Source organism: Nannospalax galili, unplaced genomic scaffold, assembly GCF_000622305.1.
Source record: "Nannospalax galili isolate Female #2095 unplaced genomic scaffold, S.galili_v1.0 scaffold833, whole genome shotgun sequence".
In the NCBI taxonomy this organism is placed as follows: Eukaryota; Metazoa; Chordata; class Mammalia; order Rodentia; family Spalacidae; genus Nannospalax; species Nannospalax galili.
The window spans coordinates 1027516-1046703 of record NW_008333374.1 but is presented as its reverse complement, the minus strand read 5'-3'; the positions used below and the strand labels follow the sequence as shown (position 1 = coordinate 1046703).

The 19188-nt window shown below is 48.0% G+C and overlaps 1 protein-coding gene across 2 annotated transcripts in view; it reads right to left on the bottom strand.

The window, feature by feature from the left end:
• Nucleotides 1-19188, bottom strand: part of Wdr62 (WD repeat domain 62) — a 44169-nt gene that overhangs the window by 8941 nt on the left and 16040 nt on the right. For both annotated transcript variants that reach the window (XM_029561094.1, XM_029561095.1), the window contains exons 10-20: nt 17345-17482; nt 15355-15533; nt 12756-12847; nt 9842-9967; nt 6757-6824; nt 6556-6677; nt 3852-3927; nt 3077-3188; nt 2935-2998; nt 2219-2341; nt 1242-1375 (exon numbers count right to left, since the gene is read on the bottom strand). In XM_029561094.1, the coding sequence (XP_029416954.1) occupies nt 1242-1375; nt 2219-2341; nt 2935-2998; nt 3077-3188; nt 3852-3927; nt 6556-6677; nt 6757-6824; nt 9842-9967; nt 12756-12847; nt 15355-15533; nt 17345-17482 (1234 nt within the window). The remainder of the gene's footprint in view (nt 1-1241; nt 1376-2218; nt 2342-2934; nt 2999-3076; nt 3189-3851; nt 3928-6555; nt 6678-6756; nt 6825-9841; nt 9968-12755; nt 12848-15354; nt 15534-17344; nt 17483-19188) is intronic.

Genomic DNA, 19188 nt, shown 5'->3' with positions numbered 1-19188 from the left:
CTAACCAGGCATGGTAGCACGCACCTTTAAGCCCAGCACTCAGGTGGCAGGCAGAGCCAGGTGGATCTCTGTGAGTTCGAGGCCAGCCTGGTCTACATGGTGAGTTCTAAGCCAGCTAGGGCTACAATAGCTGGGATTACAGGCCTGCACCATAGGCCCAGCTAAGAATATCATCTAAAGGAGATTCTTGAGAGGGGCCTGTCACTCATCCTTTACCATTTCTGATGCCTGGACCTTAAGCAGCCATCTTGCAACTATAAGGGCAGATGTAGGGGATCAGGCAGGGACAGAACTGGTGTTTCATGGAGTTGAGCTAGTGCTTTCCCTTTTGTAGACAAACAATCTGTTCTATCTTCTGTTAGTAGTACCCTGCTTTGCCCTGGGGAACTCCCTTAGCCCCCCTGTATTCCCCATCTTGGTCAGGTGCTTTGAGTGAAGCTGACTAAAGCCTCAGGCCTCAGTACCAATCACATGACTTGGGCCTGGTCTATCACAGTGATTGATTCAGAAATGGGCCATGGTTTGTATCAGAAACATGAGCCCAGAACTTTGCTTGAGATATTAGGAAAGAGTGTAGAGTACATTTCTCTGCAGTTTCATAAATCTACAGCTGCTACAGGAAGTTCCTCCCCTAGAAAAGGAGAGTCTGTATGCGCACAAGAAAACGACCTGAAGAGAACAGCCATGAGATGGAGAAAAATATCTTCATTTACTTTCTTTCTTTTTGGTTTTGAGAGAGGGCTTCATTATGTAGTTCAGGCTGGAGAACTTACAATCCTCCTTCCTCAGCCTCCTGAGAACTGGGATGAGCAGCAACATCCAGCAAAATGTTTTTTTTTTTTCTTTTAAAGTTTCATGTAGACATGGCTGGCATTTTCTACATCAAACTTATTATGTAGCTGAGGCTGGCCTTGAACTTCTGTTTCTCTACCTCTACCTTCAGAGTGATGGGATTACAACAAGCATGCATCACAACACTCACTGGAAAATGAGTGTCACCTGACTACCTGGATCCAGCCGTGCCTGAAACCAATCTTGATTTTTCAGTTACATCAACCAAAAAATTCTGTTTAGCACAAGCCAGCAAGAGTCTGGTTGGCAAGATACTGAGTTTTGACAGACACATTATGGAGCTTCAGTATGTACAGGACACAAAGCAAGAAATGGGTAAGTTCCAGCAATGATTTCTTTGGCCACTGGAGCTCAAAGCAGGGCTCCTGCACATGGGCCCTCCTCCCTACCTGGATCCAAGCTCTCTTTGGAAGGCGTTTTCAGCAGTTCTTCTGGGTCACAGTCCTCTGCCATCTCATCCTCTGTCTGTTCTCCAGGGCTCAGGGAGCCAATCTTGCTGGGCAAGGTCACATATGTCTCCTGGCTAAAGGAAAGCAGGCAGAAAGGAAAGAAATATATGTAAGGTGGGGTAGGTAGGGGCTTGCCTAGAGCTGGGCCTGTGCCACACTTCAGCCAGGACCCTGCTTGTAGCCACACAGTAGGGTGTGAGCCTCAAAACCAAGCCCCAAGGGGAGCTGCACACTCAGTTGACACCCTAGCCTGTGACATCTCCAGTATCACCTCAGGCCCCGTAGCTGGGCTCAGTCCAGAGGCACCTGGGAGGTCACAGCAAAGCTTCCAAGGAGAGACAGGGCCACACCCAGAGGCAGCAGAGAAGAAACCCTAAAACACTTCTCACTAAAAATGAGTACTTCCCAACACCTTCAGTCACGAATCAGAACCTGAGCTGGGTACTGTGGCTCATGCCTGTAACTCCAATACTTGGCAGGCAGAGGCAAGAGGACTTACTGCCTTGAGTTCAGGGCCAGCTTGGGCTATACAGCCAACAATCTGTCAAAAATCAGAACCCAAATTCACTCCAAACAATCTGTGTGAGGAATAAAGACTAAAGAAGTATACGCTTAGGAGACTCACACAAGTGAAGGACCACCAGCTCTACACTGAGGACGCTCAGTTTCACCACAGCCAACTCCTGAGCCCTCCTCCCCACTGTGAGCCAAGTCAGGCCCTGGTCCCTGGCTTTCTCCATCACTGTGCTCACCAAGCATGAGGCTTCTACATTTTGAAACCTTTCTTGTGTGTCGCTGGAAGCTTGTTTTTCAAAGTCTACCATCCCCACCCAGCCAAACTATACTAAGGGCAGGGCCCAGTGCTGTCTTGGCCCTGGCCACTTCTCCAGTGTCATGCCTCGTGGGGTTGTCAAGACCTGGTGTGGCTGTCCCACTTCTGGTCCTTGGGCTGCCGCTGCTGCTCCTGGTGGTTGATCTCCATCAAGTGCTGCTTCATGCAGGAGGTGATCTCTGGGCCCAGATGCCAGATGAACACGCAGCTGCAGAGGCCGGGCACAAAGAGAGGACAGCACACATGAGAGTCACTGCCATGTCTAAGCTTGGAGCCCCAGTCCCCTGGGTCACAACCACCAAGATCCCACTCCCCAGACAACCCGTCAACTTAGCACAAGGGCTCAGGACTTTGTCTGATCTATATCCCCGCAAACCAGAGCCTGCTCTGGAGCCTCAAGACTCAAGAACAGGGGCTTTGGGGACAGAGCTGTGAATCAAAGGGATCAATCTCATGATACAGGGTTTATATATCATCTGTTCAATTCTCATCACAGTTTCCAAGATGGATGGTAGTATTGCTCTTTTACAGAAAAAGAAACTGAGGCTCAGAAAGGAGAACTGGCCTCTCAAGGTCATAGGAAAGTTAAGTGACAGATCCAGGATGAAACTCAGGGTGGATGTGACACCAAGGTGCAGACACACTACTCAAAGTGGGAGTAAGCTAGGAAGCTCTGAAGTACTTTCCACACAGGTAGGCTGCAAGCACAGCATGCTGCGTCTGAATCCGTTTGCCCTTAGCGTATGCCCACCCATGCCCAGAGGGAGGCCCAGCCAAGGGCAGCCTCCACACCTGTCCTACCTGTCTCCAGATACCGTGATCAAGTGACGGCAGTCATAGGTGAACTTCATGCCAGTGACGATTTCTGCAAGCGAAGCAGAGACACTGCCCTTACTGAGTCAGGCTGTGGGAGGTAGGGGTGGAAGGGCAGAGCCACACCCACCTGAATGGCCAAACATCTTGGCAACACATTCACCAGAGTAAAAGTCAATCACTGAGATGCTTTTGTCTGAGCAGCTTGTGGCCAGGAAGGTGCCTGAGGGGTCCACGTGGACCTGTGGAAAGAGTCAAATGTAGTTACTTCAGGCTGCCTACTGGGAAGCCTGGGCCAAACATCTCAATACCTCACTCCCCTTTGTGCTGGACACCTGGTATAGGGAATTGTCTCAAGCCCTTCTGTGACACACCCTGGCAGGGCAGGAACTCCTGCTCCCATCTGCAGGTGAAATGAGCAGCCACCAGGGTAGTAATGATGGTGGCTAGGACCTGGGCTAAGTGCTGCATGCCTGCAAACTTAACCCTCCAGAATACAACCCTAGGACAGAAGCTGTTTCATTTGCATTTGACAGATGATGAAACATGCTTAAGAGGTAACACCTGCCCAAGGTTACACAGGCAGAGGCAGAGTTGGGATCTGAGCCTGGAGCCTGAACTCAGAATAACTCCCCTGGGTCAAAGGCTCTGGGATGCACCCTCCTGTCCTGTGTCTGGTGGGTCCCAAGTCAGGACAGGAGTGCAGGCCTCTTTGCTTCTTCCCACCACACCCTACTGCCACTCAAAACTAGAGCCCCTCCCTCTACCCCAACTCAAGCATCCTGGGTAGCCAGGCCTGAGCAGGTGCTATCCAGCATGTGATCCCTTAACTAAGCACCAAGGACACAGGTCTGAGGTAGCTGGACAGGGCTCTGTGTAGCTCTTACCTAGAAACGCCCACTCACCTTCAGCAGGGACCCTTCGTCACCCTGGGAGCCCTTGTAGCACTTCTTCTGCTTGCCGTTCACAGTGTTGTATACCCTGGGAGGGGGGATGCAATGTGGGGCTTAAGAGCCCCTTCCACCCTACCCTGCTTTCCCCTGGCTCCTGCCATGCTCCTCTGCCCTGGAAGCTCTGCTACCTCTTGCCTCCATCTGATGCCTGGGCTGAGGTAGAGGTTATATACTGGAGTGTTTCTGAGTTAGTGCCTGCTCCCTTTCCCAGCAAGCTTAGGGCTCAGCCCCAGGTATAAGGAGCTTGTGCCAGTTAGTTCTTGTCAACTGGACACAGTTAGACATACCCCAGAAGTGGGAGCCTAAATTAAGGAATTTTCTCTATCAGACTGGCCTGTGGGTATGTCTGTGAGGCATTTTCTTGGTTGCTAATTGACATAGGTGGTCCCATCACTGCACAGAGAGGCCTGAGCATGCCTTTAATCCCAGCACTTGGGAGGCAGAGGCAGGTGGATCTCCTGTGAGTTCAAGGCCAGTTAGCATGATTATTTTGACAGTTTGCTAATCCAGTCACACTATGTAAAAACGGACTGAAAGCAGAGAGAGACTGTGCCTCCCACAACTTTGAATGCACCGCCTGCTCTGTGTATTATAAATAAATGTTTGCAAACTGAGTATGGCAGCACACACTTGTAATCCCAGCACTCAAGTGAGGGGACAAGGAGTTCAAGGTCAAGGTCATCTTCAACTACATTGCAGCCTTAAGGCCAGTCTGGACTAATAATAATAATAATAATAATAATAAAATAAATTAAATAAATAAATAAAAGAAAAGCAGCTGAGCAAGCCAGGAAGGAAGCTAGTAGGCAGCACTCCTCTGTTCCTGCTTCAGTTCCTGCCCTGGCTTCCCTCCATGATGGACTGTAAGAAGAAATAAACCCCTTCCTCCCCAAGATGAATTTGGTCAGTGTTTTATCACACAGCAAAAGCAAACTAGAGCAGAGCCCATGAAAGAGGCAGAGAACACACTCCCCAGGCTTGACCTGCTGTCCATTCCTCCAGACCACTCACAACCTCCAAGGTTCCCACCACACCCCTGACCACTCTGCACTTCACTGGCACTCTGGCCTCCAGTGAGCAGTGAGCTACATGAAGAGGGATGGCTGCCCAGCCACTGCTGAGACCAGCCCATATGGGGCTCAATAAGATGTGAAGGAGTGATGAGTCTGTAACTTCTTGGCCACCCACACAAGCTTCTAGGGGACAGCCACAAGCCTGCAGATCTGGTGGCTAAGTCTGGTGAAACCCTCATGCACTCATTCATTCATTCATTCATTTATATTCTCACTCTATTTTTTTCTGAGACAGGGTCTCATGTAGCCAAGGGACTCTGAGATTACCATTCAGCCAAGGCTGGTCTTGAACTCCTGATGATGTTCTTACTTCTGCTTTCAAAGTCCTGGGATTACAGGAGCACACCACCACACTGAGATCACAGATCCTCTAGCTGCTACTCTCTCCCCCAAATCAGCCCAAACTAACAACTCCAACTCTAACTCTCTCTCTCTCTTTTCTCTCTCTTGGCCAGCCACAGAGTTGCTGTGGCCTTGTAACTTTCACAAAGAACTGAGTTCTTTCTCTCCCCATTACAGCTGTGAGACAACTGAATTATTTACTTTCATCACAGCCTTGTAACTTATAGGTCACATGGAACCTTCTATCCTGCTTCCCTCCAGAAACCTGAAGGAGCCAGAGACCCCCTTTGTCTTATGGAACTTATGAGGGGTCTGTTGCTCCCTTCAGGACCCCATTGGGCTGTCTATAGTACAATGTGCTAACTTCTCCTAATAGTCTAGATTGAAAGCCTTTTCTCCCTTCAGGACCCTGTTGTATATGACATGATGCTATAACCCTCCGAATGTTCTGGGTGACTGAAGGTTCTGCCTCTCTCTTCAGGACCTGTATCATGTAATACATGGTAGCTGTCTCTCAGGGCCTTATCATGGCTGTCCATGCCATGAGTCTATAACTCACCTAACAAAGCTCCGTTGAAGGATAATTTCATTCCAGCTTTCTTCTATAAACCTTGAACCTTTCTATTTCTTAAAAATATGTTATTTGGCCAGGCATGGTGGCACACACCTTTAGTCCCAGCATTTGGGAAGCAGAGGCAGGTAGAGCTCTGTGAGTTTGAGGCCAGCCTGATCTACATAGTGAGTTTCATCTACATAGTGAGTTTCAGGCCAGTTGGGGCTACAGGGAGACCCTGTCTCAATAAGACAAAAAAAAAAAAAAAAAAAGGAAAAAAATGTTATTATTTTTTAAATTGTGTGTGTGTGTGTGTATATGTACGTGTGGGTTTGTGCATGAGTGCAATCCTGATGACAGGCTGCTGTGTGTTGCTTAGGTGTTGGGAATCAAACTCAGGTCCTCTGGAAGAGCAGTAGGTACTCTAACTGCTGAGCCATCTCTTTGGTATGGCTTTCTTTTTATTAATTATAACACACACCCTGCTGGGAGTCTGGCTTCAATGAACACCCACTAGGTCCATCAATCAGGGATAATTAAATCCAACTTCTCAGGGACTAGATGAACAGGAGAGGAACGCAGACAGCAAAGGAGAAGACAGCCCTAGTGAAGTCCCAGCTGGGCCTGGTTGGAAACACACTGGGGCCAGGCCAGACCAGGCCAACGAAGGGCACAGGGAGCTCCTCACCTCACATTGCGGTCTTGGCAAGCCACAGCCACGTACTTCTGTGTGATGTCAATGTCCATGTCATACAAGGTGGTCTTCTCTGCTACGTGGTGGGTACGGACAAAGTGCAGTCCGTCCAAGGTCTGGCAGGGTAGGCAAGACCTTCAGAGGACACCCCTGACAAGCTCCTGACCCTACCCCCAAGGAGGCCACTTCGCCTACCTGCTGGGCACTACGAAAGTAGATGCTCTTGTCGGCCCCACAGCTGATCATCTGGATATCTCTGGTGCCTGAGGGGGTGAGGAGGCAGTTGGGCAGGGCTAGCCTATGCTGTGCAGGTTGGGGAATAAGGAGCTAAGGAATCCCACTGCAGGGTAAGCAACCAACTTTTTGAGATTCAGAAAGGCTTCCTGAGCCAGGTTTGATGGAGCATGCCTTTAGTCCCAGCACTGAGGAAGCAGAGGCATGTGGATCTCTGTGACATTGAGGCTAGCTAGCCTGGTCTATATAGCAAGTTCTTTTTCTTTTCTTTTTTAATATTTATTTATTTTTATGTGTATATGCATGTATTGCCTGCATGTAGGTAAAGTGCACCCGTGTTGTGCAGTGCCTGCAGAGGACAGAAGAGGCTGTTGGATCTCCTGGAACTGAAGTTACCAGCAGTTGTTAGCTGCCATGTGGGTACTGGGATTGGAACCCAGGCCTTTTGCAAGAACAGCCAGTGTCTTAACCCCTGAGCCTCTCTCTAGCCTTATATAGCGAGTTCTAAGCCAGCTGGGGCTACAGGGAAACCCTGTCTCAAAAAGAGCACCCCCCCCCAACAAAAACAGCAACAACAACAAAAAAGGCTTCCTGGAGGAGGCGAGGAGTGGGAGAGTGCTGAACCCAGGGGAGGCACGCCTGGGCAGAGCAAGCATACACAGGGAAACAAAGACTAGGGATACATCTTGAGAGCTGGATGTGGTGGCGCATGCCTCTAATCCTAGCATTTTGTAATCCAGCACTTGGGAGACTGAGGAACTCAAGTTCTAGGCTAGCCTGGGCTATACAGTGAGACACTGTCACAGACACAAACACAACTAAGGGCCAGGGATGTAGCTTATTGGTACAGTGCTTGTTTAAAATGCTCAAGATCTCAGCACTGCAAGAAAAAACAAAATGAAAGTCAGTGGTGGTGGTGCTGCCTGTAATCCCAGCACTTGGAAGGATAGAGGCAAAAGGATCAGGCTCAAGGTCATCCTTGGCGCTAAAAGTTTCAGGATAGCCTGGGTTATGTAGCTGAAGATGGCCTTGAACTCTGATCCACTCCCTATTTATACCTCCCAAGTACTAGGATTACAGGTGTGTGCTACTACACCTGGCTGGATATGTATTTCACAGAAGACAGTTAAAAGACTGCATCCTACCTTAGCAGGGAGCTTCTGAAAGGCCAGAGCCCAGTTCACATTTACCAATCAGTTCTGGACACTGCCCAGGGTGAGGCAAGCCACCAGTGCAGGGCACCAGGAACCCAGTTTAGAGCTGCATCTTCTCAGGTTGGCCAGGGGCTCTGGTGAAGGGCCAGGTCCCTCAGAAGGTGGCCTGTTCTTTTGGCCAGTCATTATCCTGGATGGAGACCATTTATTAAATGAAAGGCCACTGTAGGTCAGACTGTGGGTTACCCATTGAGTCTATGTGTTCCTACTTTACTAGATCTTTCTTCTTTATATTTTTAAAATTATTTTTATTATATGTGTACGAGTGTATTGCCTGCATGTATGTAAGTGCACCTGTGTCCGGCAATGCCCTTGGAAGTCAGAAGAGGGCATTGGATCCCCTGGAACTGGAGTTATGGACAGTTGTTAGCTGCCATGTGGGTATTAGGAATTAAATCTGGGTCCTTTGCAAGAACAGCCAGTGCTCCTAACCGCTGAGCTTTCTCTCCAGCCCCTTTTCGTTCTTTTTAGTGTCATCTATACTTGACTGTATTGTCATCTGGACCTCTACTTTTTTGTGTGTTTTTCAAGACAGGGTCTCCCTATGTAGTCCATGCTAGCCTGGAATTCACTATGTAGATCAGGTGGGGCCAAACTTTCAAATTCCTACTATGTCTCAAGGCTGGGATTACAGGCATTTACCACCACACGCAGCTCCTGCTTTTTCTGAAGAGACAAAAATATAAAATGCTCTTTCACTTTGACATTTTTGTTTTTTTTGAGATGAGGTCTATGTTGTGATGGTTCATCTTTGTGTGTGTTTATGTGTATGTGTGGTGTATGCACATGTGTGGGTGTATGTACCTTTGTGTGCACATGTAAGGGCCAGGGGTCAATGTCAGATAGTTTCCTCTATTGCTTTCCACCTAGTTTTAAAAATTTGTTTATTCATTTATTTTACTGTACATGCACATGTGGAGGTCAAAGGACAACTTGCCGCCCCTCTCCTTCCACCATGTGGGTTTTGGGGGTTAAAACTTGGGTTGGTCAGACTTTGTGGCAAACATTCATAACTGCCTGTCTTTATCTTGCCAGTTTGTTTTTATTTTTTTATTTTATTTTATTTTTAAACATCATCTCATTTTATTCAGTGTATCTGAAATAACCACAAATTTAACTACCAGCTTAGTTTTTGAGACAGTCACTAAGTCTGGAGCTCACTGATTGGCTAGGCTACAGAGATCCCAGAATCCTCAAGTCTCTGCCTCCCAACCCTGGGATTACAGGTGTGCGCCACCATACCCAGCTTTTTCTTTTTTCTTTTTTTTTTGTCTTTTTGAGACAGGGTCTCCCTGTAGCCCCAGCTGTCCTGGAACTCACTATGTAGACCAGACTTGCCTTGAGCTCACAGAGATCCGCCTGCCTCTGCCTCCCGAGTGCTGGGATTAAAAGCGTGTGCCACCACACCTGGCTTATATCCAGCTTTTTAAGTGGGTGCTAGAGACCAGAACTCAGGTCCTCAGTACACAGAAAGCACTTTACCAACTGAGTCATTTCCCCAGCCCGTAATGGTTAATCTTCGTTGTCAACTTGAATGAATTTAGAATCACCTAAGACACACACCGGTGGACATGTCTATGAGGAAATTTCTAAAGAGGTGTAACTGAGGAAGGATGATCCATCCTGAATGTGGGCTGCACACTCCCATGGACAAGGATCCTGGGCTGAATAAAGAAAAGTGAGGCCAGGTGTGGTGGCACACACCATTAATCCCAGCACTCAGGAGGCAGAGGCAGAGGCAGGCAGATCTCTCTGCGTTCCAGGCCAGCCTCATCTCTATGCTTGTGGTTACTTGCAAACAAAGAGGCCCTGCAAGTGAGGAAGGAGCTCACCAGCAAACTTAATGGCTGTGATGGAAGAGGAGTGGTCATCCAGAGTCTGCTCCAGGTTGTAGTTCTTCTCCACATTCAGCACATGGATGAGTCGGTCCCGACTGGCTGAGGCCAGCAAGGTCACTCCTGTGAGTGGAGAGGAAGAACCTGGGTTCCAGCTGCCTGGATGTCTCGGCCTCCCAAAAAGGCAGCCAGAAGCTGCCCAGTCCTTGGAGAAGGGAGTCTTTGGCTCCAGCGCTGTAGCTAAGTTGCCCAAACCAAGAAAGGGTCAAGCTCTCATTTCCCCAGGCCCCCAAGTCCTTATTACCCATTCAGAAAAGGCAAATCTTGGCATGTGTGGATGTTCCATATACATCGCAGCAGATACTCTGGCAAGCCACAGCATTCTTCCTTGATGAGTCTGACCCTATGGCATGCCATGGGAGGCCCAGACATTCTTTCCGCCTCACCCAAAACCATGCCCCAGCTCTGAGCCCTGATCACCCTGGCGTCAGCCTAGTCCTGCTGACCACTTGTTGCCACACTCCTTTCACAGAGCCTTCTTCCTCCCTGACCCCTCAGACTGTGACTGCTCTGGTCACATAGTGGAACTGAGGCCTAACAATAACCCCCAAGGCTGGAAAAGCTCAGGTAAGGCCTATGAGTCAGGAGACACTAGAGGGTATGAAGAACAGAAGAGCACCAGCCTGTATGGAACCCTCATCTACCACACAAGGATAGAGCTCCGCCTAGACTGGCAATGTGGTGGGGTTTCTGCCTACCTGCCTGTTTTGTTTTTTTTTTGTCTTTTTTTTTTTTTTTTTTTTTGAGACAGGGTCTCCCTGTAGCCCAGGTGGCCTGGAACTCACTATGTAGACTAAGTTGGCCTTGAACTCACAGAGATCGCCTGCCTCTGCCTCCTGAGTGCTGGGATTAAAGGCGTGCACCACCACGCCTGGCTGGCTGTTTCTGGAACACAGTCTCACTATGTAGCTCTGACTGACCTGGAACTGACTATGTAGACCAGGCTGGCCATGAACTCCAAGACAGAGATCCATTTGCCTCTGTCTCCTGAGAGCTGGGATTAAAGGCACAGGCCACCATGCCTGGCCTAATATGGTGGTTTGAATGAGAAATGTCCCCCATAGGCTCATGTATTTGAACACTTGGTGGTGCTGTCTGGGGAGGTTTTGGATCCTTTAGGAGGTGGAACACTGCTAGAGGAAGTACATCACTGGAGGTGGGACTTGATGGTTTATAGCATCACCCTACTTCCTGCTTCTTCCTTCTCTCTGCTTCCTGTGTGCAGATAAAATGTGATCAGCCAGTTTCCTGCTCCTGCCACCATGCCATGCCTTCCCCACCATTAATGGGCTCTCTCCTTTTGGAACCATAAGCTGAAGTAAACCCTTTCTTCTATACGTTGCTTTTGGGTACAGTATTTCATTACAGCAACAGAAAAAGAACACATACAGATAAAATAAAATATATTCAAAAAATGTATCATCTGAATCAAATGATGAAGAAAACAGACAAACTCAAAACTGAGGAAACTTCTACAAAACGACTGACTGGCCTGTACTCTCCAGAATGCCAAAGTCAGAAAGTCAAATTAAGACTGTGGAAGTGTTCCAGAATAAAGAAAATATTAACACCTAGACAACCTAAAATGTGAACCTAGATTAGAAAAATAAAGTGTTGGGGCTGGAGTTAATGGCTCAGCCGTTAAGAGCACCATGAGCTCTTGCAGAGGACCCAGGTTCAATTCCCAGCATCCATATGGTGGCTAACAACTATCTCTAACTCCAGTTCCAGGCAATCAAATGTCCTCTTCTGACTTCCTCAGGCACTGCATGATGTGGGTATACTTACATACATTCAGGCAATATACTCATAAACATAAAATAAATAAATAAGACATAAAAAAAAATAAAATGTTATAAAGGACAATACTGGGGCAACTGGCAAAATCTGAATAATGATCATGGCTTGCTTAAGAGTGGAATACCCAGATTTGATAGATGCACTGCAGTCATATGTACACATGTGCATATGACATGTATATAAACATAAATATATATATATACATGTAGATTTGTGTATATGCATATGCATAAAAATAATATATGGATATATGACTAAGATGGAACCCAGGGCATCTACCATGCTAGATAACACTCTACCACTGAGCAATATCCGTAGCACACTAGTCATACAAATGGACGTACTGCTTCTCAGGCACTGGAGGGCTGGGGCATCAAGCCTACAACTAACTCTCACATCATTCAGCAAAAGAAACAAAACGTATACGCCCTTATATTGCATGTGTGGTGTGAATATATATGTAAACACACAGAATAATGGAAAGCAGAAGTCATATATATAGTCATAGGGTCAACTGGATTTAAAAGGGAAAAACCTGACTCTAGATCAAGGGTTTGTACATATTCATTATAATGTTTTTACAATTTTTCTGTAGGCATTCAACTTTTTAAAAGTAATGCCTAGCCAGGGGTGGTGGTGCACGCCTTTAGTCTCAGCACTCGGGAGGCAGAGGCAGGCAGATCTAAGTAAGTTCAAGGCCAGCCTGGTCTACATAGTGAGTTCCAGGCCAGCTGGACCTACAGGGAGCCCCTGTCTCAAAAAGACACCCCCCCAAAAGAGTAATGCCTAGCAATCTATCATCTTTTCTAGATGATGAGGATGATGAGCTCCTTCACATTCTCACACATTCATTCATTCACACAGTCTTTAACTTGGGCCTTAATGAGGCTCTAGGACCAGCATGAGCCTGCAGACTTTGTGAAGTCTCAGTCACCTTGGTCCCAGAGTCTAGCAACAGGGCTCTTACTGAAGACTTCCAGCTGTCATCCACAGTCCCAAAGCTGCCCTTTTCTGTGGCTTTGCCCTCTACCCCCAATGCTTGTAGGCTCACCTGTTTCAGGCTTGGAGTACTCCAGGCATAGCACCTCAGCATCATGGGCCTCCACCTTGATCAGCTCATCCATGAAATGCAGCTCATGGACCCTGGGAAACACACACCACATACTGTACCCTGCCCCCAGCCCCCAGCCTGGCTCCAGGAACAGTACAGGAACCTTACTGTGTTGAGTAGCCTGAGATCCTCAACCACAGCTTCCCACCCAGAATACTCTCATGGTAAAGAGAACAGTGCAGAGCCAGGGAGAGCTCCACAGGCCTCTTGTGGTTGAGGGGCCAAAACACACACCCAGGGGTTGAGGACAGCCCTCTACGGCATTAGCATTTTGTTTGAGGGCTGCATCATAGGTGAGGGACAAGGGTCAGAGGCCATACTCAAGGATATACCTCTCACTCTTTTGTTTCCTTTTCTTTAAAAAAAGATTGATTGACTTATACAGGGTCTCACAATGTAGCCCTGGCTGGCCTGGAACTCACAGAGATCCACCTACTTCTGCTTGCCAAGTGCTGGGATTAAAGGCAAGACTGGATCCCTTGGAGCTGGAGTTACTAGCAGTTGTGCCTGATATAAATGCTGGGAACTGAACTCTGCAACAGCAGCAAGCATGTTTAACTGTGGAGCCATCTCTCCAGTCCCTTGTTTTTGTTTTTTCCCCTTGAGATAGGGTCTTATCATATAGCCCAGGCTGCCAGGCACTCACTATGTGCCTCAGGCTGGCCTTATACTTGTAGCAACCTTCCCATCTCAGCCTCCGAAGTACTGGGATTATAGGTGTGCATCACTATGCCTGGTTCATCACTCATTCTTAAAGTCTCAAATTTGGACTTCCCTCACTCTCTCTAAACAGATCAGTCGTAAGGTTACCATAACTCCTCCACTGTCCACTGTGTTTTTAGCCTAGTTTTTGTGGTCTTTCTAGAGTCATCCATATGTAAAAGAGCTCACAAAGCAGGCCTGGTACCAAGAGGCACCTCCCTTACCATTTTCTGCGGCTGTCAGCAGGTCACAGGATCTGTATTTGAGTGTGGACTTTACAAGCAGCCATAAATGTGGGGTGCCCACTCTTCTGTAAATAAACCCCTATGCTTTGTTAAAAGATATATTAAAAAAAAAATAAACAAAGCAGGCTTGGTGAGGGGACTAAGTCAGTTGATATACACAGTGCTTAGCCAGCACCAGGCATGAGGCAAGAATGTTCCACTCATGTTAGCTCTTCTTATTGTATGTCCTCACAGAAGAGCTGTCACCATGAGCAGCCAGATGACAGTCATGTTGCCTCATTCAGTGACTGATAACACAATTGCCAGTATTTAAAAACCATACAAATTCACAAAGAAAAAAAAAATGTAAAAAAAACTAGGCTGCAGAGGTGGCCTGGCAGTTAAAGATACTAGCTGCTCTTGCAGGGGACCCAGGTTTGATTTCTATCACCTGAACCTCAGTGGTTTTGGCTGGCTGTGGGGGCACACGATTTTAATCCCAGTCAGAGGCAGGCAGATCTCTGTAAATTCAAGGCCAGCCTGGTCTACATAGTGAGTTCCAGGTCAGCGGGGGCTACAGGGAGACCCTGTCTCAAAAAGACCAAAAGAAACCCCCAAAAAACTAGTGCCATAGAGATGGTGGTAAGGGCACTTGCTACCTGATGACCTGAATCCCCAGGACCCAGTGTAGAAGTAGAGAGCCGACCCCTGCAGGTTGTCTTCTGATCTCCACACTTGAGTTCTGGTATCTGCCCACCCAATAGTAAATCAACAATGTTAAGTATAATCTTAAAACAAAAACCCCAAACAAAAAACTACACTCTCTGCTCCTCTTGGACAACAGGAAGACAGGACAACTGAGAAGCTATTCTCCAGGCCCACGGGCCACTCTGTGGGGTGTATCTTTACAGCCTCTTCCACACTTGCCTTGGCTTTCATCTCCCAAGAGTTCCAAGACCCAGATGGTGGGAGTTGTCACTTGATCATCTTAAATTTGGACCCTGGGACAGAGCTCATGTTCTGCCAGCACCTACTAGCCAGGCATGGTGGTTTATGCCTATAATCCCAGCATTCTAGAGGCTGAAGTGGGGAGATTACAAGTTCAAAACTAGACTGGATTACATAATAGGTTCTAAGCCTCTTAGGGCTGTTATCATATAAGACTGTCTCAAAAATAAAATCAGATGCCGGGCGTGGTGGTGTACACCTTTAATTCCAGCACTTGGGAGGCAGAGGCAGGTGGATCTCTGTGAGATCAAAGCCAGCCTGGTCTACATAGTGAGTTCCAGGCCAGCTGGGGCTACAGGGAGACCCTGTCTCAAAAATACCCTCCACCCCAAAAAAACCCAAACCAAACAAAAACCCAACCAAAATCAAAGAATAGCCATTTTGGGTGGCCCAAGCCTTCTATTGCCCTACCTGGGTGAACTCTGTGTTCCCAACCCCTTCCCAGTTGAAGTATTCTAGGGGGGCTTGCTGGCAACTGGATTACTACTGAGGGTCCATTATTCCCAATGGGCAGCTGAAGTCCAAGATCAGGACTCCACCTCAGTGCCCTGAGACCCCCAGCTGGGGCCAGGAGGTGAACACTAGCCACCACCAGGGCCACTTGCCTCAGATTTCCACTTCGGTCGCCTGAAGCCAAGTGCTGGCCATCAGGACTGACCTGCATGACTCGAACCCCGGCTTTCACATCCATGGGCATCCCATTCTCACTGCCCCGGTCTGGGAAGTGGGACATGTCCTGTAGGTGCTGGATGTCATTCTCCACATACACTACCTTCAGCAGGGTCTGTGGGAAGGAGAGGCTGAGGTGAGCGTTACAAGGAACTTAGCAGCATCTCTGGAGCACTGTGCCGCCTTGTAGCCAGGCACTTTTTGAATAATACTAGTCAAGTTTTGAGTTGGGAACTTCCTGCTCAGAACAGTAACTGCCTTTTTGGGTCTTCCTTGCAGCTAGATGGGATTCTGGGCAATGAGGTGGAAGGCTGTGGGACACGTCTGCTGCCTTTCCTCCATCTGGCTGCATGGAGCTCGGATATGATGGCTCATGAGGATGGCAGCTATTTTCTGGAATGGAGAGATGGAAGAGCTTCCTGGAGCTGCCAAAACAGCCCAGATTGATCACCTCCAGACTCTTCCTTAATCAGAAAACCGAGTTTTAAGGTTTTTGTTGTTGATGATGTCATTATTTTGCTTTTTGAGACAGGGTCTCATGTAGCCCAAGCTGGCCTTGAATCCTCCTATCTTTATCTCCTGTGGTGGTTTGAATGAGAATATCCCCCAGAGGCTCCAATTATTTGAATACTTGGTCAGTTGGTGGCACAGTTTGGGAAAGGTCATGGAACCTTTAGGAGGCCATGCTGGAGGAAGATGTCACTGGGGGCAGGTTTGAGAGTACATGGCATCATACTGTTTTTAGTATCTCTGCTCCCTATGCCTGCTTGAAGATGTGAGCGTTCAGCTTTCTGCTGCAGCTGCCTCCTGCCACACACCCCCACCTCCATGATGGACTCTGATCCCTCTGCAACCGTAAGCCCAGTAAATACTTTCTTCTATAAGTTGCCCTGGTCATGGTGTTCTATCACAGCAGCAGAAAAGCAACCAATACACCTCTCAGATACTGAGATTATAGGCATGCGCCACCATGCCTGGCAAGTCTTGGGTTTTTCTATCATGTAAAAGATAGCACTGTTGTCTGGGAGGTGAGGGAAGTAATACAACAGCACTTGTCATGTGTATCCTGCATCAAGGGCCCATGTTATTGCAGCCACACTGACTTTTTATGTTTTCTTACTCGGCAAACTTTGCCCCACCTCAGGCCTTTGCTTAGGGGATTCCTGAGGTATGAACTCTCTCCTTCTGCTTCCTCCTAGCCCTCTAGTCACTGAACTGCTTCTTCCAGAGTGTGCTGCTGCTGCTGTGCCAGGCAAGATCCCATAACACTGCTACGCATACAACTAGCATCCTGACATTTTCTCTCATGGTACTTACAGCATACAGAATAATTCATTGGATCACTGTCTGCCTCTCTCATTAGACTTACAGATGCCACAAGGACAGAAGGGTCCATTTTAGCATGTAACCAGACCCTGGCACAGACCTTTGCAAACATGGGCAAAATAAATGAATGCATGATTCATTTCCCAGCTCCAGTTTCCTCCATGACCTAGCAATACTGACTAAAATTTCTTCAGCAAACTGTTTCTCTCCAGCCTCCACAAGGCCTCTCTCCACGATCCCACCAGCACCCCAGCTGAGGTCTCCATGGTGGCTACTTGGATGGGGGAGGCCCTGCCTGGCTCTTCCTGTTAGTACTCTCTTGGAATTCCCACTCAAAACTTGGGAAGCAAGTTCACCTCCCGCGAGTGTGTTAGCTACCCGGAGTAGCCACGGCCACACACACCTGGTGAGCAGAAGCTGAGAGACAGAGGGAAAAGGACAGATTGTGCCACCAGAGAAAGGGAGGGACAAAGACAGAAAGAAGGGAATGAGACTGTCCCATCCTGGTTCCAGGTTTTTGTCCCATGGGGAAGCCTGCATCCAGGTTCTATGAAGAGATTCTCACTCTTCCAGAAAATAGATCACAACAAAGTCACTCACATCGCTGAAGATGTTTTTCTGGCACTGAGTGTCAGAGCTGCTACCCATATTCCAGAAGCGGATGGTGTTGTCGGAGGAGCAAGTCAGGAAAGACCCGGACGGCAGGCAAGCCCTCTGATCTTCAAATTCAGGGTATACCTACGGTTCACAGAGAACAAGGCAAAGGCGATTCCTCATGAGCAGGGGAATGATGGTACAATGATGTACTAAGCTACAGTTGAGTGTGGTGGTACACCAGTCCTGTGATCCCAGTATTTGGAAGCTGAGGCAGGAGGATCAGGAGTTCATTCAAGCCTTAGTTCAAAAAAATTAGAGAAAAAAAAATTACAGCTCAGCGGTAGAGCACTTGCATAGCATGGGCAAAGCCCTGGATTCAATCCCAGCACCCCAATATGATAGCAAAACTAAACCAAGCTGGGTGGTGGCACATACCTTTAATCCCAGCACTGGGGAGGCAGGGTCCCCAGGAGTACACCGCCATGCACATCTGTACAAATCTTTTGTGTGTTTCTCCTTTTCTCTTTATTACATTTATTTATTCATTTATTGTGTGTTTGAATGTGTGTGGGTGCGCATGTGTCACAGTGTGCATGTGGAGGGCAGAGGACAACTTGTGAGAGTTGATTCTCTCCTTCCATGATGTGAGTCCTGGGACTAAACTCAGGTTGTCAGGATTGGTGGCAATCATCTTTACCTGCTGAGCTGCCTTGCCAGCCATTTTTTTTTTCTTTGAGACAGGTTCTCCTATATCCCAGGATGGCCTTGAACTTTCTGTATAGCCAAGGATGACCCTGAACTCCTCCTGCCTCCACTTTGTAAGTGCTGGGATTACAGGTGTGTGCCACCACAACCAGTTCAATTTGGATCTTTTTTGAGACAGGGTTTCTGGGTAGCCCCAGCTGGCCTTGAACTTGCAATGTAGACCAGGCTGGCCTCCATTTCACAGAGATCAATGTGCCTCTGCCTCCCAAGTGCTGGGACTAAAGGCCCATGCCACCATGTCCAACTCAATTTGGATCTTTTTTTTTGGTCTTTTGGAGACAGGGTCTCCCTGTAGCCCCAGCTGGCCTGGAACTCACTATGTAGACCAGGCTGGCCTTGAACTCACAGAGATCTGCCTGCCTCTGCCTCCCAAGTGCTGGAACTACAGGCGTGTGCCACCACACCCAGATTTTTTTTTTGAGGGGTGGGAAGTCTTTTTGAGACAGGGTCTCTGTCTCCCTGTAGCTCCAGGTACCTGGAACTCACTCCGTAGACCAGGCTGGCCTCGAACTCAGAGTGGATCCGCCTGCCTCTGCCTCCCGAGTGTTGGGATTAAAGGCGTGTGCCACCATGCCCAGCAATTTGGATCTTTTTTAAAAAAAATATTTTATTATTTTTATTTTATGTGTATGTGTATTGGCTGCATGTATGTTGAGTGCACCTGTGTTGTGCAATGCCATAGGGGCCAGAAGAGGGTATTGGATCCCCTGGAACTGGAGTTATGGATGGCTATGAGCCACCATGTGGGTGCTGGGAACTGAACCTGGGTCCTCTGCAAGAGTAGTCAGTGCTCTTAATCACTGAGCCATCTCTCCATTTGGATCTTTTGACAGAATAGCTGAATGGAGTCTCTTAGTTCTATGGAGGTCTGCACCAGCTGAGTCTCAAATAGGAGCAGAGTCAGGCAGAGGGAAGGAGAATCTTCTCTTTCTTTTGGTCTTTTTGAGCTCCTTGTAGCCCCAGCTGGCCTGGAACTTACTATGTAGACCAGGCTGGCCTTGAACTCACAGAGATCTGCCGGCCTCTGCCTCCCAACTGCTGGGACTACAGGCATGCGCCACCACGGCTCTTTTTTTTTTTTT